The 17035-nt window shown below is 47.0% G+C and overlaps 1 protein-coding gene across 19 annotated transcripts in view; it reads right to left on the bottom strand.

The window, feature by feature from the left end:
• SLC39A11 (solute carrier family 39 member 11) overlaps positions 1-17035 on the bottom strand; it is a 423126-nt gene that overhangs the window by 130611 nt on the left and 275480 nt on the right. For all 19 annotated transcript variants that reach the window (XM_082372221.1, XM_082372229.1, XM_082372228.1 and 16 more), the window contains one exon: positions 12681-12851. In XM_082372221.1, coding sequence (XP_082228347.1) covers positions 12681-12851 — 171 coding nt within the window. The remainder of the gene's footprint in view (positions 1-12680; positions 12852-17035) is intronic.

Below are 17035 nucleotides of genomic sequence, written 5' to 3' on the forward strand. Positions count from 1 at the left end.
TCTTCCAGTTGTCAGAGCAAAACTCCTTTACTCTTCTGTCCAGCAACCTGAAGGAAAACAAGGGAATTTGTGGCTTGGTTTCCTTGACAACCTTATCTTCACTCCAGGCACCGTCTCCTGTCTCTAAGCAACAGCGCACTCTTCAGAATTACCGGGAGGTAAAACCCAGCACTCATCCGGAGTCTTTGAGGACCAAGCAAATCAGGGCAGAGCAACTGGTCCCTTACAGGGCAGGGGCCCAGGAGCACGGAAAGATGAATGGACCCAAATGTCCTCCCCAGACCCCATGCACACCCCAGCATTCCCCCCGAGTCCTTGGCGCTTGGAATTCCACGTCTCCACCCTCCTCCCCTGGTTTATTCCTCTGTCCTCTGCAGGGGTCAGTGACTCAGTTCATCAGCTGGCTTCCCCCCCACACGCCCCACGGCCGACAGAAAAGCCCTACGTGGCCCTTGTGTGAAGGAGAGGCTGACCCTGGAGCACAGGGCACAAAAAGGAAAGCTAAGATGCCACCGTGACTTTTCGTAAACAAATGGCTCGGCTGGAGAAAAGTGTCTGATTAAAAGAGAAGGGTTGCTGGGTTGACATTTAAGAAGACTTTGTTTGCACCTGAAAACAGGATTCAGAGATTTTTATTTCTTCCCTGGCACCAGGTCCCCACCTCTGCCCTAGCATCTCTGCGCCAGGAAGCGTTTCTGAGAATATACAGAGAGGAACAAGTGAACAGAATCTCTGGAAATGAAAGCTCTGAACCTTAATGACAGCAAGAGAAGAGAGCTGATGAGTGCGAAGCTCGGAAGTTGAAAGGGAATGAGATCTGGAAGGCAAAGGTGCCGGTAAACGGCGCTTTCGACTGCCGTGTCCAATAATCAGGATCACTGCTGCTTACCTGGTACCTTTATGTCTCAGGCAGGCTCATTTCCACGAACATAGTTCGTTCTTAAATCACCCGTGAAGTAGGGGTTGGGGCAAGAATTATTCACCTTCCTTCCTTCAACTTGGAAGTTGAAAGTTGTCAAACGTAAGGATCACACAGTTATTTTCAAAATGAGATAAAAACTAGAGACTCTGATTCCTAACTCTTAATTATCCGCGGTTTGGCTCGTCTAAACTGCTATAATGCAAATGCAATTTCCAAGTTTTCTTGTCCCCAGGAGCTGTGAGTTATTTGCTGATTAATGTTTTTCAGGAGCCCATTAACATGACAGATCTGTTTGAGATTCCTGTCCTTGTTCGTTCTCCCTTGAGTGGAATTATTAAGTAGAAAAGCCCGATTTCACCGTCAAGCCCTCATCCAAGTTCCATTTCCAATAGCTGCTTTGCCGAGGGTGGCGCTGAAGCCGCGAGCAGGGGCTGCAAAGATCAGCTGATTAGGGACACTTCCAGGGTCAGGAAAAATACCAAGTAGTGGGAGGAGGAGATTAGGGGCTGGGGGAGTGACTGTGCTGAGTGATTTGTAGGACACGGGGGCACGGCAAGCTTCGGCACAAGGTCCGGGGCAACAGGAAATGGGATCAAATATATACTCCCAATAGCTACCAACCAGGGCAAGGGCGGGCAGAGTCACCGCTGATTAGGGCGAGACCTTGAATGAGGATGTGGTGCCGCCCCTTCGGGCAGGTAATACCCAAAAAACACAGACCATGGGGTTGTCTAGTCTCTAAAGAATGGGGCCTCTGAAGATGGGTGGTTTGAAATGGCTTGAAATTTTAGTCTCTAAAGAGTTGGGCCTCTGAAGATGGGTGGTTTGAAACGGCTTGAAAATCTAGGTGTTGGAGGGAGCTCGGGTTCATGGAAAGCCCCCAAGGGGCTGCACACAGACTCAACTGGCAACCTTTAGGCTCGCTGTCAGGAGCCGTGCATCTTTTCCTCTCTGCGCCCAAATCCCCAGGCTGAGTGCACCACCTCTGAAGGGGTCTCCACGTCACCAAGAAGATGTGAGCCCAAAGCAACGGACGTTGTTGAGTGAAGTCACATCTGTGCTAAGCGGGGAGCTCGAATGGCAATTAGCTCCCTGAAAAGGGAGACAAACCAACGAGGGCAGGGATGGACCACAAAGTACATTTAGGCGTCATTTCACTCGCTGTACTTAGCCAGAGAAAGGAAAAGAAAATGGAATGTTGATTTCAGGATTCATCCTTGGTTAATTGGTATTTGCAGAACACAGTAACATTTTAATTATTTTCAATGCCACATCACAACAGCTATCAAGGGAGTACAGACAAAATAGAATAAACAGGGACTTATTAAATACATAATTAATGTGCACTAAAATTAGCATATATGAATACGAATGAGCTGAGACCATTAGAAAGTTCGCACCTCAAATGTTATCAATGGATGAAGCTGCACCTCGGATGTCAGCGACTGATTAAACCTGTTACCTGCTACAGCTTCTGAACAAATGAGGTCACTCAACAGGGGAGAGGCAGGCTTGTCAGAAGATGGCACGGTTCCCTTGGTGGGTTCTCAGGCTAGCGCGAAGGTGCTGGGTATTTTTATAAACCAAAACTTTAGAAACGCCACCATTCTCTTTACAGTGAAGCAAGGACAAATCCAGCTCTTGTCAAAGATCATCGCAAAGCCAGCGGGGACTCTGGAATTTTTAGTTAGCAACACAATCATACCTTCAATTACTGAGGATGGCAGCAGACAGCACGGGGGTGCTGTCCTGGGTGGTTTTTCCAGGAGCAGGAAAGGGTCTGAAGGTATTTCTCACTGCAGCCTTGGGCTCGGATGGAGCCGCCCAACTGAACAGAGCAGAAGTGATAAAATTCTGGCAGAAAAGATGACTGCTGACAGTGAGGTGATCTGTCCCGCACCCACGGAGGCAAGTCGGCGCTGTGGCTATGTACCACCTCCTAGTTACCTCGTCAACTATTGGAAGAAGGAGAACAGCCTGATGTCCAGCCAGCCAGTGGCTTCGACCCTTCCTACCTGCCTGTGTGCGGGGCCTCTTCTCATCCCCTCTACTGTGGACGGAAACACTGGCAATTGGTCCTACAACGTCTGGGCTCAATCACAACTCTTTAAACAGTAAATATGATTTTTTATGCACCATCTTCAAAGTCTTCGATGTTCACTGAACCAAAAGAAAGATCACACCTTTGCAGTGAGAGCTTGTCTTGATTCTGCTGACTTCCTGTGAGAATCGATTCATCCGGCACTGTATTATAATATGTGTGTATAAACTTTCTCCTGTTGGATTGCAAACTCTTTCAAAGTAAGGACTGTCTTGCATTCTTTTTTGTACCTCTGGGAGCACCTACGTCTGTGCCATCCAAAGTGGCAGCTACTGTGGGACTTCCCTGGTGGTCCAGTGGGTATGACTCCACGCTCCCAGTGCCGGGGGCCTGGGTTCGATCCCTGGCCAGGGAACTAGATCCCACATGCATGCCGCAACTAAGAGTTCACGTGTCTCAACTAAGAAGTCCTATAGATCCCGCATGCCACAACTAAGACCCGGCACAGCCAAAATAAATAAATAAATATTAAAGAAAAAAAAACCCAACGTGGCAGCTACTAGCCCTGTGTGGCTACAAGACACTTGGAATTTGGCTAGTATGATGGAGAAAATAAATAATTTAATTTTAATTAAATTAAGTTTAAATTTGAAAATGAAAGAAGTATAAAATCTTTTTGCATGACACACAATTTTTTTTTTCGGTAGGGCGACATTTTACTTGAATCACTGAAAATTTCACTTGAATCATCCAGAATACGATGTGCCAGAAGTGTAATATACACACTGGATTTCAAAGACTTTAGTATGAAAAAAAAGAATGTAAAATAATCTCAATTTTTAAAATATTGATTCTATGTTGAAATGATAATATTTTGGCTATTTTAGGGTAAATAAAATATATTTTAAAAACCAATTTCACCTGATTTTTTAAATATTTTTTTTTAACATGGCTACTCGAAAGTTGAAAATGACATGCGTAGCTCGCATTATATTTCTATTGGACAAGGGTGATCCCAATGCTCTATATATAGAAAGTATCCAGAAAGTACTGTTGACTGATTGATTATCCGAACACGATAAACATGACTTCATCACCTCTCATCTGGTGCCCATTATAACCAGAGAAAAGCATTTTTCAGGCCACGTATCTGGCTTAGATATATAACCTGTGACCAGGAAAGAGAACACAGAAGACTAGTGACAATGGAATAAAATCACTTGTGCCAATTAATAACCTCCCTCCTTCTGAAATGGGTTAAAAGTGCAGAACAACAATAGGTTGTAAAATGAGAGAAGAATTCAGAGAATCAGACCCGAAGAATACATTCCATTCTTATCTCAGCCGCAAATGGGCCTCTGGGCTTCTTGGCAGCAAAGGGTGAAAAAAAAGGTATACACACTAAATTACAAGTATCGTTTCAACAAGGGAGACAAAGATTTTCCAGGCGGTGCATTCTGAAATAAATATTTAAGAGAACTGGGTGATGAACTGGGCAGTGTCCCCAGCAAAAATGTGACAATAAATGCCACGATGATTTTCACATGACAGTTAACGTCCTTTCTTCAAACTCCAGGGTGAGTCAGGAGCAGCTTTTCTGTGGGGGGCTAAGCTGACACAGACCAATGCTGTCGCCTTGCTCGGGGGGTGGGTGTGCGTCTCTCTAAAGACAACACATCACGCCCAGAGGAGAGGGTGACTAGCTGACCTGGGAGCAGCTCTCCGTTGCCCCCGGACACTGGACGTGACACAAGCCTGCAGCACGATTCCCCCTGCACAAGCCGCCCTCACCCTGTGCCGCCCCCACAAAACCAGATCAAAACCAAAGGGAACAAGAATGATGGCACCACAGGGATGACCCTGTACCACCCTTAATTTATTAAAAAAAATAATAATAACTTGCAAATTTTGATCTCTAAGTATTTTATTCATAACGTATTTTTTGACACACCCCAAGACTGAGAAAAACCATCTCAGGAAACAAAATGTCTTCCCTAAATAAAACTCGTCCCAAGGCAAGCTTGGGTAGGCTCTGAATAACTGGAGAAGTTACATTTCTATGCGGTCCATCCAACAGCAGTGCCATCCAATAGAACTTCCTGTGATCATGGAATTGTTCTCTGTCTGCTGTCCAATATGGCAGCCATAGCTGCATATGGCTCTCCAGCACTTGACATGTGGCAAAGTACAGCTGAGGGTCTAGATTCTGCATTTTCTTTAATTCTGATCAATAAAGAGGAGAACATTTGGTGGCTCCAGGATTCAAGCCCGGGCCTTTCTGATTCTAAAGCCTGTGCTTGCCCACATGGCTAGTAGCTGGCATTTTGGGCAGTGCACCTCCAAAAGGGCTTCACGCAAACCACGTTCCAGCCAAAATCTGCCTGCGCATAGTAGAAAGACAATTGGAGGTGACTGGAAACTTTGAGTCCTGATACAAAAATAGGTTCAAATTCTCTTGCTTCAACTTTTTTCTTCAATTTACATAATAGGTAGAAGGAGGACATAACCTAGGAGATGTGGAAATGGGTCTCAATTTCAAACCCTCATCCTTGTGCAGCCTTAGAATGTAGGCTTCTTGATCTGAAGGCCAGAGTGTAGGGCACAGGCATCTGTGTGTCTGCTGGCCTTGGGGCCGGAGTTGACGGCGAATCTCAAAGTTGCCGAGTCGCTTTCCAGGGATCACGCAGGGATCCGAGAGCTGCGATTTCACTCGCTGGGTGTTCATGCTGCCGGTTCTCAGCTCAAACCCAGCAGCCTGATTTGGGAGCGTGCTGTGAGTTTCTGCTACGGCACATGCTCAGGAACACAACATGCCAAGCAGAATGTCACCCCACACAGGAGCCTGTGCTAATTATAATGTCAGGCTCCCCACTGAGAATCAGATAATTACAGGAGAACATTACAGTGTTTCCAAACTCCTGGAGTAAACGCATCTTCACGTGTAACCTCGTGAAGGTGCAAAGCAAAGTGATCTGAGATGGTCCCACTCGAGACCACCGAGACCAGAACCAAACAATCTTTGGGGAGCAAAGGGAAGCCAAAAGTAGGTGGGAGGAGGGGCGTGGGGACCAGGAAGAGGTTGAGGGAGATTAACATTGTTCGGGCCCTACTGTGTCCTGGGCGTCGTGATCTGCACTTCATGGCAGGCAACACGGAGAGTGGCCTTGCTTGTTGCCATGCTGTCATTTCCCTGAATACTGAATAGCAAGATAGATGTTATCTCCATTTTTACAGCTGGGAAAACTGAGACTCCCATAATCTTACGTAGGGACACCCAGCTAGTAGAGTTGGTGGCTGCAGGGTCCAAGCCCTGGCCTTTCTGACTCTAAATCCTGTGCTCGGCCCCTCCCTCACGTCTCCTTCCTTGACGTGGTTGAAGCGGTGACCGTCTGCCTGGGAGTCCCGACCGTCCTCGCTTGATGGTGGTGCTGGTGGGTGTGTTGGAGCTGCACGGTGTTCACCCCGCACAGATATCTGCAGGGAGCCCCCAGCGGCAGGTGCCCTGGCGGGGGTGCGGCCTCCGCTCCAGGCTTCCTCCGCCCAGATCTCCTTGCTGAAATGAGCCTGCGGCATCAGGAGTGACCATCACGGAAGCTAACACCTGACGTGGCAAGCTCCAGAAAGTGAGACGCACTTGCTGAACTTTTCTGGAATCATGGCTGAAAAGCTCTGTGATCCACCGGAAGAAACGCAACGGAGCTCCCCACGGCAACAGGCAGCCTGGAGGCGGCATATAGAGATGAGTGTGAATCACGGTCTACCAGGACCTGCTGTGTGACCGTGAGCTCGGTCTTTGACCTCTCTGGGTCTCAGTTGCTAAAATGTAAACCAGGGGTGCAAATACCTAAATCATATACGTGGAGCACTTGACGTCTGGAGCTTCGAAAGGCCCCAGGAAGTGGTGGCCTCCGGTGTCATCAGGGCATTGCATTCCTGCCAATGATTTGCGGTTTGGAGTGGGGCTCAGCTTACTCACTGACTGAGCCTGGGTGTCTGGCTCACAAAATGCCCCTCCAGTTTCTGGGAGCGGAGCAATGTGAAGCGGAGGCTGCTGCGTCAGGGTTTTCCCTGGAAAGGTCCACGGCTATTAGTAGAATTTTCTATTCACTCTTTGCCCCAGGAAAATGAAGACTCAGTAAGTTCTTCTTTTGAGCTGTTGGCTCCTTTCCGCACACGCTCAGTGCTGTTTTGTCAAAGCCACAGCATGTGGAGACCACGGCAGAATGAAGCAAGTGCCCAGGCTCAGGCCACCAACAATACCTGGAACCTGGGAGTGTCATCTTTTCCTGGTAAAGGAGACTCTGCAGATATGATTACCCTGGATTATCTGTGGATGGGGTAACGACCCCGGATTACCTGGCTGGGGCCCAAACTGCAGTCACAGGGTCTTCATAAGAAGGAGGCGGGGGAGATAAGATACAGAAAAGGATGCAGTGTGACCACGGAGGCCGAGATATAGATAGATATATGTAACGAAATCACTTTGCTGTACAGCAGGAATCAACACAACACCGTAGGGACTTCCCTGGTGGTGCAGTGGTTAAGAATCCGCCTGCCAGGGGCTTCCCTGGTGGCGCAGTGGTTGAGAATCTGCCTGCCAATGCAGGGGACACGGGTTCGAGCCCTGGTCTGGGAGGATCCCACATGCCGCGGAGCAACTAGGCCCGTGAGCCACAATTACTGAGCCTGCGCGTCTGGAGCCTGTGCTCCGCAACAAGAGAGGCCGCTACAGTGAGAGGCCCACGCACCGTGATGAAGAGTGGCCCCCACTTGCCACAACTAGAGAAAGCCCTCGCACAGAAACGAAGACCCAACACAGCCATAAATGAATGAATAAATAAATGAATAAATAAATGAATAAATAAAAAATTAAAAAAAAAAGTATTTGTTCCTTCTTCCCATAAAAAAAAAAAAAAAAAAAAAAAAGAATCCGCCTGCCAGTGAAGAGGACACAGGTTCGATCCCTGGTCCAGGAAGATCCCACATGCCACGGAGCGACTAAGCCCGTGCGCCACAATTACTGAGCCTGTGTGTCACAACTACTGAGCCCGTGTGCCACAACTACTGAAGCCCACGTGCCTAGAGCCCATGCTCCACAACAAGAGAAGCCACCACAATGAGAAGCCCGTGTTCCCCAACGAAGAGTAGCCCCTGCTCACCGCAACTAGATAAAGCCCATATGCAGCAATGAAGACCCAACGCAGCCAAAAATAAAATTAATTAATTTTTTAAAAAGGCACTGTAAATCAACTATAATTCAATAAAAAAATAAAAATAAAATAAAAACAAAAGCACTTTTATCTGATCACATGAATCATAAATATTCATTATAGAAAAGTTGAGTTATAAATCTCACAAAACACGCAGGAAATAAAAATCAGCCATAATCCTGTAACTCCATAAGCCCAAGAATAACCAACCACTCTTAACATATTAGTGTATAAATCTGTGGGGTTTTGTTCCCTCAAACAAAATCACTTCTGATGAAAACGTCAAGTGTCTCATTTAAAGCCATGAAATGGGGTCTAGTAGGAGCCGTCAAGGAGGACAAGCCAAACAATTAAAATCAACTGTCCTGCTGTTCTAGAGACACAGGCAGTGACCTCCAGCTCTCTCTGTGTCACAGTCACAACCAGCAAAGCAAACTTGACCCCTGGCTCTGATGAGAGGAAAATATAAAGTGTGTGATTCACCCAGCCTCTTTTTCTATGGACCTTTATAAATCATGTCAAACAGCAAGGAAAGTCCAGTGTGTCCCAGAGACCCACAGAAGTTAAATGCGTCCCTTAGCCCACCTGGCGGCCAAGGTGGATAGGAAACTGAGACACCTGACTCCCCTCCTAGAAAGGAGGCCAGGTCCCCAAATGCACCAGCCATCCCTGGAGCCCGAATATATAATGTGCTTCAATATGAACTGTAACGTGGGTTCCAAAAACAAGATGGCACAGGCCTTCTTGCAAGAAGCTCCATGTATGGGGGGAAACAAATACATTCAAATAACTGCCATTCAGAGTGATAACTATCAAGACAGAGGCAGACACAGGATACAGGGAGGTGTCACCCAGGAAGGTGTCACCCAGGAAGGTGTCACCCAGGAAGGAGTGATGAACACTGTGAAATAAATGAAATTAACAATGTACTACTTGTCTCCTTTTTCACCAAATCATCCAGTGCCAGAGCTGGAAGGAACCACAGTGATAATTAACACACACGCCTCCCACCCCACCCCTCCCCGCCGCCCCCCCCGCCTGCCAACCCCACCAAATTTTCCGATGGAGCAGTGCTTGAATGAGATAAGTTCTAGAATCCCTTTAAGCTCTAAATTTAACGTTCTCACGTACACAGACCATAAGCTACTCATGAAAAGAGATTAGTGGGAACTCGATGGCTGGTTGATTTTTAATTCCACTCTGATACAGAAAGGGAGCCTGTTTTCCGAAAGCCTGGAAACCCCTGGAAGGCTCCGAGCCCAGGAGTCTGTATGACGTGGCAGGAGAAGCCCGTTAAGGGACAGTGTGCTTCCAAGGCTACAGAGTGGGGTTGCTTTCACAGAAAACATGCCGTTTCCTTGGGAGACCATTTTCCAAAGGACTCAGCTCCCCGGGCTGAGCCACAGAAGGAACGTGGGGTGAAGGGGGAAGCACCCCCATCCTCGGGAGCCTTTGCACCCACCCCTCGCGGGGGTGAGCGGGGCTCCCGTCTGCCAGCCTCCATCGGGCATCACCCTTTCCTCCTGAAACATTTCAAGTGCTTGCACGGCTGGACAGTTTGTTTCTCTAAAGCAGGGGTTCCTTCCTGCTCTGGAGCCGTGGGTGGACCTCGTGAGATGTGGGAATACCCAAAACTGCCTGGTAACTGGTTTGTGTGCAACCTTCTCTTACGAGAGGGTCCAGAGCTCTTAGCAGATTCCTGGGGGGGCTGTGAGCTACAGAAGTTTCAGGACTCATTTATCCTTGCACACGTGTCTAAAATAAGAACCCAAGCGCCCTGGGTGTGCGCTCACGTCCGCGTGTGGGTCCCCGCACTCCAGAAACCTCTGGGAGACAGCACACGCGCTAATAAGATTTCCTTTTAACTCCTACATTAAAAAAAAATTTTTTTAAACAAAATGTCATCCCTAGGACATATAAAACTGAACCAGCCAAGACAAAAAAACTTCAAAAAAATCAATTATCCATTTAGTTGCTGTGAAAATCTACCTTTAAACCCAGAGTCTCAGGGAACATCAAAGGTCTAGTTAAATTTTTAATAAACCATGAAGGCTAGTGTTAAAGAAGAGACCTTTTCAAAGAAAAGCTGGCGACAGACAAGCTCTCGAAATGGTTCTCATCAAAAGGCACGAAGCTGCCAGAAGGCAACGGTGGGCGAGTGAACTTCCCTTTAGATTGAAGTTAGGAGCTTGAGACTCTGGGAATGAGCCCCAGGGGGTCTTCAGAAACACATCTATTTATATTTAGACCTTTATTCTTTTTCAGCTGGTTAAAGAAGGAGTCTTAAATGGTAGAAAGACAGCCACTAACTATTATGACTGAAAAGACAGCCTAAGTAACTTCTCTTCTCGAATGATTAGCATTTAACAGGTTGAAAGTGACCGTGGAGGTTTTGGAGCTGCCCTCTGCAGAGACCCTGGTCTCTCGATGAGCTCTTTAACATACTGGGGGTGAGTATGACCAGATCCTTCCACCCAGGCAAATCCACTTTCGTCAGATTTGTGTGCTGGGGTCCCACGTAAGACATCACCTCAAGATGTACTGAATAGCCAGCTCTCGGAAAACAACCAAAATAGTTGACTCAGAACCCAAAGGGAAAAAGCCAAGAGAGAAATGAGAGGGAAACAGATGCTGAAAAAAACTGGCAGCAAATTGGCCTATACGATCCTATGATAGAAATTCTTAAGATCATGATAGAAATAAAGAGAGGAAAATGCTTCTCATCTAGAGGAAGATCCGAGCTGAGTGATTAGACACGATGTTCTGACAGATTTCATATATATACTGCAACAGACAACATATTGATATTTTCATTCCTTAAAGATGACCAAAAAAAGTCTTCATTGCACAAGCAAAAGACTATAAGGTACACACAGGGGAAAAAACTCGGTTTGGCCGTGGCCTTCGCTTCCACAGTATTGAAGCCAGAAGATAACAGAGCAACATCTATAAGAGCTATAAGGAGAAATAGGTGCCTCTAGCAAAAGCTATGCCCAGTCAAGTCTTTGCTCCTGTACTGGGGTAACAGGTTGACATTATGAACTCTGCAAGGACTCAGATAATATATCACCTGGGGCTGCTCCCTGAGCAAGGTTATCACTCAAACTTGAGTTCCAAAACTACGAAAGATGGATCAGAATGTTTAAGAACACAAGACTGAAGGAGGCAGGAGTATTATCAATGCTAATAACAGCTACCACTTTTCAAATGCTCAAATGGCCCAGGTACTGTATAGACTGTATATATATATATAATCTTATTTAATTATCAAAATTGGTGTAGTTCATTTTGTAAATAATATCCCAGTTATCTCAGTAGTAGCATTATCTCCACTTCATAGATGAGAACGCCAAGGTTCAGAGAGCTCACGTCATTTGTCAAGATAAACTAGTTAGTTAAGTAGTAGAGCTGGAATTCCGCAATGTAACCCAAGGAGTTCCTCAGGGTCTCTCCATTTGTTTTTTTAATAATATCTTTATTCTTTTTTTATGCTTATCTGTCTTTTCTAGTTACTCTATATAAAACATACTATTTTTGAAATAGAACACCGGTAAGTTTTCTTTTCAATTAAAATAAATCCAAAGACACAAAACAAATTACTCCAAAATGTTAAAAAGGAAAAGATTGGTAATGTAACAGGGAAGAACCTCTGTATTCTGTTACAAATTCGTCACTAAAGGGATGCGGCCTGCAAGCTTAAATTATACATAATGGCCCATCGCTGGGAACCCTGCCTCCCAGGTCATGGGCATGAAAATACCCTTGTTCAGCTCAGAGGAGACATCGCGACCAGGCCCACCTGTGAATCACTGCAGGGAGGACGAAATTAACACACCCCCTCCGGAGTCTGACTGGAACCAGGAAGTGTCTGACTTTACTCCCTCCCCTTTTAGTATAAAAGAAGCCTGCATTCTAACTCAGGCAAGATGGTTCTTTGGGACACGAGTCCACCGTCCTCTCGGTCTGCTGGCTTTCCGAATAAAATCGCTATCCCTCACCCCAACAACTCTTCTCTCGATTTATTGACCTGTCACGTGGTGACTCGGTTAACAGTGAGGACATCTCAGAAAGATGTCCCCATGAAGAAAGCAGGTAAGGCAAACATCAGTGTACAACTGTACTGAATTCAATACCTTTAAAAAGGATTAAGAGGAACCAGAGACACTCCGTGTTTACGAGAGATGCAAGCCACAGCTATCGGGCAACAGCTATGAATTTATGCCCAAATGACTTGGTATCACATATGTGAAGAAAGGAACTCATAGGTGGAAACTGGAGTGATACTGTCTGCAGTAACTGGGACCAGAAGTTTTAACATGCAATGATCCATCTAGAGCCGGAAACCCAAAAAATAAACTCAAGAAAGATTTGCACTCCCTCCCCCATGCCCCGTCGAGAAAGGACCGGCATCACGATTGCCCAAGCTCCCTTTCCAGCCAGGCAGCTGAGCCGACAGAGTCACGTCCCCCTCAGACCCGAGGCTGGACCGCTCGGGGCAGGACCTCACCTGGGATGTTGTGTATGGTGATGGCCAAGATGAGCAGCACGATCCTTCTCCAGCCGCTGCCGTCGGGCAGCGCCGGGTTCCCCTGAGACGGCACGGGGGCAGCTGGGCCCCCTGGAAGGCCGGTGGTCACTGCCTTCTTCCTCTGATACGCCTCGCCATTCTCACTCTTGTCTGAGCAGAGAGAGAGGGACGGAAAGAGAGAGTAGTTTGAAAACGGGCACGCCAGTACTTGGACAAGCATCAGCCGGAAGAAGCTTCCAGGGCCGGGAAACAGTCTACTTCCTAACTTCCTAAGGGACCGTGTGTGCTTCTGCCTGGCCCTCCCCGCCTTTGTTCATTCACTTACTCATTCATTCATCAATCAGTCCTTGAACAGACATTCAGTGCCCAACGTACGGGTACCAAAAAGGGTAAAAAGATACATGTTTATGTAGAGCTGATTCACTTTGTTATACAGCAGAAACTAACACACCACTGTAAAGCAATTATACTCCAAGAAAGATGTTAGAAAAAAATGGGAAAAATTTGAATAATATATTGCTAAATGGAAAAATTATAATATAGAACGTGATAGCACAATTTTGTTTACATTTATGTACCGAAAACAGATTGAAACTATAAATGTCAAATAGTAAGCCATGGTTATCTCTGAGTACAGGACTTATCAATGAAAAAAAAAAAAGAAAAAGGGCAAAAAGATGAAAATGGGGCATCCTAACACTGCCTGTTTAAGAGAAGCAGCACTGAACACAGATTCTGGAACTAGGCTGCCTGGCTCACGTCCTGACTCAGCCACTCATCAGCCGTGTGGTGCGAAACAAGCTATCTAACCTCTCTGTGCCTTAGTTTCCTGACTTATAAGATGGGGTAAGAACAGGACCTATGCCACAAGGGTTTTGTGAGAATTAAATGAGAGGCTGCAGCAAAGTGCTCAGACCATACAAAGTGCTTATGTGTGGGACTGTGGCTGCGGTCACACGTCCCCTCCCTCCTGCAGGAGGTGACCCTGCTCTACAGGTCACACTGACTCAGGGGGAACCAACTCGGATGCCAGGCTCAGCCAATCAGATTCTCCCCCCAGGGATGGGGGACGGGAATGGGGAAGGACCACGTGACCCCCAGTGTGGGCTCTGCATCCGAAAGGTCATGTGATATAAGGGCAGCCACAACGTACGTGCACGAATGGGAGGAGGGGGCAGCCGGACAGAGAGACAGAAGGTAACAGATGTACAGAGACCAGTAGAGATGGGAAGCCACGCAGCCAGAGACAGACAGACAGACAGAAAGACAGACAAATGGCAGCCTGGGTGCCATAGGACATTCTGACCCTCATGGGCTGACTAAGGTACCCAGCCCTTGGGTTTCATGAGCTAACCTTCCTTGCAAAAATCCCCCTTTGGGGGGAAGGGGGTGAGGGATAAATTGGGAGTATGGGATTGATGCACACTGCCAGATACAAAATAGATAAACAACAAGGATTTACTGTATAGCACAGGGAACTATATTCAATGTCTTGTAATAAACTATAATGGAAAAGAATCTGGAAAAAAGGATATACATGTATGTATAACTGAATCACTTTGCTGTACATCTGAAACTAACACAAAATTGTAAATCAACTATACTTCAATTAAAAATAAAATCAAAATAAAATGAAGTTCCCCTTTGGGTATATATTTGAAAAGTGTCATTTCTTAGGGCCAGATTATGCCAAACACCCACGGTCTCCTGGGTTATTTGCTAATCCCTAATGGAGGCAAACTGCCTGGGTCTGAAACACAGGACCGAGACTGAGGCAGGGAACCCAGGCTGCGGTTCACAGCAAGGGAAGGATCTGTCAGACAGGTTTCCTGGAAGACGAAGGGAAACACCTGGGGACACAGATGGAGACAAGCGTCCCTCCATCATCTGAACCTGCAGAGCTTGACCCAGATGTCACAGACAGGTCACCAGAGCCCGTCTTTGGGACATCCACCACAGGACAGGGCAACCCGACAGCCCAGTGTTGGCTCTGCTATCCCAGGGGGATTATTAGTGGCCCCTTTCACTCCCCAAAGTGTCCTGGTTTGAAAGATACATTTTATGGCTCCCCAGGTTGGGGGAAGAAACAGCAGAAGCTTGACTAATGCTCTGCTCAGATGGGGCCCAGCCGACTTGAAGGGTAGGAGGGAACTCTCCGTGGTAACTACTTCTCTTCTCTAGGGACAAATTTTTCACAAGCAAAATCATTCTCATCTCTAAGCTGAAAATAGCAGAAATTTTTTCCCAAAGTCAAATTAAGAAACTTTGAGGATTCCTTTACACCTGAGCCCAGGCATTTGGTGCGGCCTCTCCTTACTCCTGGAAGTAAAGCAAGAAAAGGGCAGTTATCTCACCCCCTCAGGTGCTTCAAGACCAGGGTCTCACTCTATAAACTGCACCAGATCTTTGATTCCCTTTCTGGATGAACCTATCTTAGTGGAATACGGTTTTGTATGCCAAAAACATGAAAAGAAAAAACCACTTCTTTTGAAAAACCATTATGTGTTTGTTGATTCAAATCAAGCCAGTGCAGCCTGAACAGTAAGAAACAGCCAAAGAGCAGGAAGACTCACTCCTCCCTAGTTGGTTCTCTCTTAGAAACAGCTGGATCTCAGACCCACTGGGGAGAAGGCGCCTTTTATCGATCCTCTGAAATGCCAGGGTCGCCAGCCCTCCAATGGTCAGTAGGCACAACTCACAACACTGGCCTCTGGAGGAGGCAGCTGTCTCAGGGGATAGCAAAAACTCCTCCTCGACAATATTTGCACGAGCTGAAGCTAAATATTCACCACGTGGTATCTATACTGTGTGTGTGCGTGTGTGTGTGTGTGTACACGCATGTGATTACCGCTGGGTACCATCTTTCTTGCCTCAGATATCAGACCGTCTTTGTGTGTGTATGCATAGATGTGTGTTTCTGCGCACACACGGGTGTTTTTATACTGTTGACAATACCTGATGACTCGGGCTGCAGAGGCTGGTCGTGGAACTGAACAGAACATGTGGGATTTCAAGCCCATAGACACTAAAGGCACAAGCAAACAGGCCCAAGTGCCGTGTAGGAAGGAAGCCGAGTGGTGATGGAGGGAGCTCAGCTGTCTCCTGGACCAGTCAGTGGACACCACGGATTCCCTGGACCTCCTCTGCGCACACGGCCCTGATCTGGATGCTCTCCGGTGGGCGCTGATAGGGACAAAAAAAAACCATCTCCTCCCTTTGGGATTTTATAATTTAAGAGAGGACAGACAGGGAAGACGTGAATACATTCCTGTAAATCTAAGGGACAGAAATTCACACTCTCTAACAAGCATGGGAGGCTAGACTGATTCCTGTCAGTGTCACAAAAGGATGCGACTCTGAATTTCCTGCAAATAATGCACAGAGAACAACGGAGATGGGCGCCCCGTTAGCAAATTCCAGCACCAAACACGCGTTTAATAGGAACATCGAGAGGCATAAAGAGTTATTAACCGAGCCGAGGATGCACGCCTCGCCTTGGGGTCCCGAGATGTGAAAACTGATGTCACTGCCTTTCCTAGTGGGAAATGGGAGGGTGTGAACGTCTGATGCACTTGAGAAAGTTAAATAAGTCACCGTTTGGTAACAGTCACTAATGAGTCTGCAACGAGGAAAAATAGCCCAAATAAATCATTACAGAGAGTCCGGATGCATCCCCAGCAATGAATCCTCTTGTCTCTCCCAGAAAGGCTGCTTAAACCATTGCACACCATCTAGTAAAATGCCAGCGCCGTGGACAAAGGGACCACTTAAAGGAGGCCTGGCATGGGGTTAGGGGTGTTGCCAGAGTAAGCACCCGTGAGATTTCCTGGGAGGGGAAAGGTCTGGGCATTTTTCAAGTAGGATTTGGCAAAGAGGAAGGACATTTTGGGGAAGGAACACCCGATGTCGGGTTCAGAAATGAAAAACGTCAGCAGCGACATCCAGGAAGAGGTGATGCCAAGAACTTATTCTCAATTGACCCTCGATCCTTACAAAAGCCCCATGCAGTGGAGACCAACCCCTTTAACAAACAAGGAACTTGAAGAACAGAGAGGTGGAGGAACTGGTCCCAAGTCACACAGCCGGTCCAAGATGGATTCAGGAGTCAAGCTGGGTCCTCTGCCTCCAGAAGCCACTTCTTCACCAGGGCCCCGTGGTTGACCAGGGGTGGGGAGTGGAGTGGTGACCTGCCCCTTTGCTCGCCAAAAAGGGTCACGAGTGAGTCACTGCAGTGACATTTAGGAGCCTGAAACCCCAGATGTTTAGTTCAGAGAGAGTCCGGTGAGCTTGCACTACACGACACCAGAAAAGGCAGAAAAGGCTCAGTGGGAACC

The sequence above is a fragment of the Balaenoptera borealis genome (genome assembly GCF_965194805.1).
Source record: "Balaenoptera borealis genome assembly, chromosome: 20".
In the NCBI taxonomy this organism is placed as follows: Eukaryota; Metazoa; Chordata; class Mammalia; order Artiodactyla; family Balaenopteridae; genus Balaenoptera; species Balaenoptera borealis.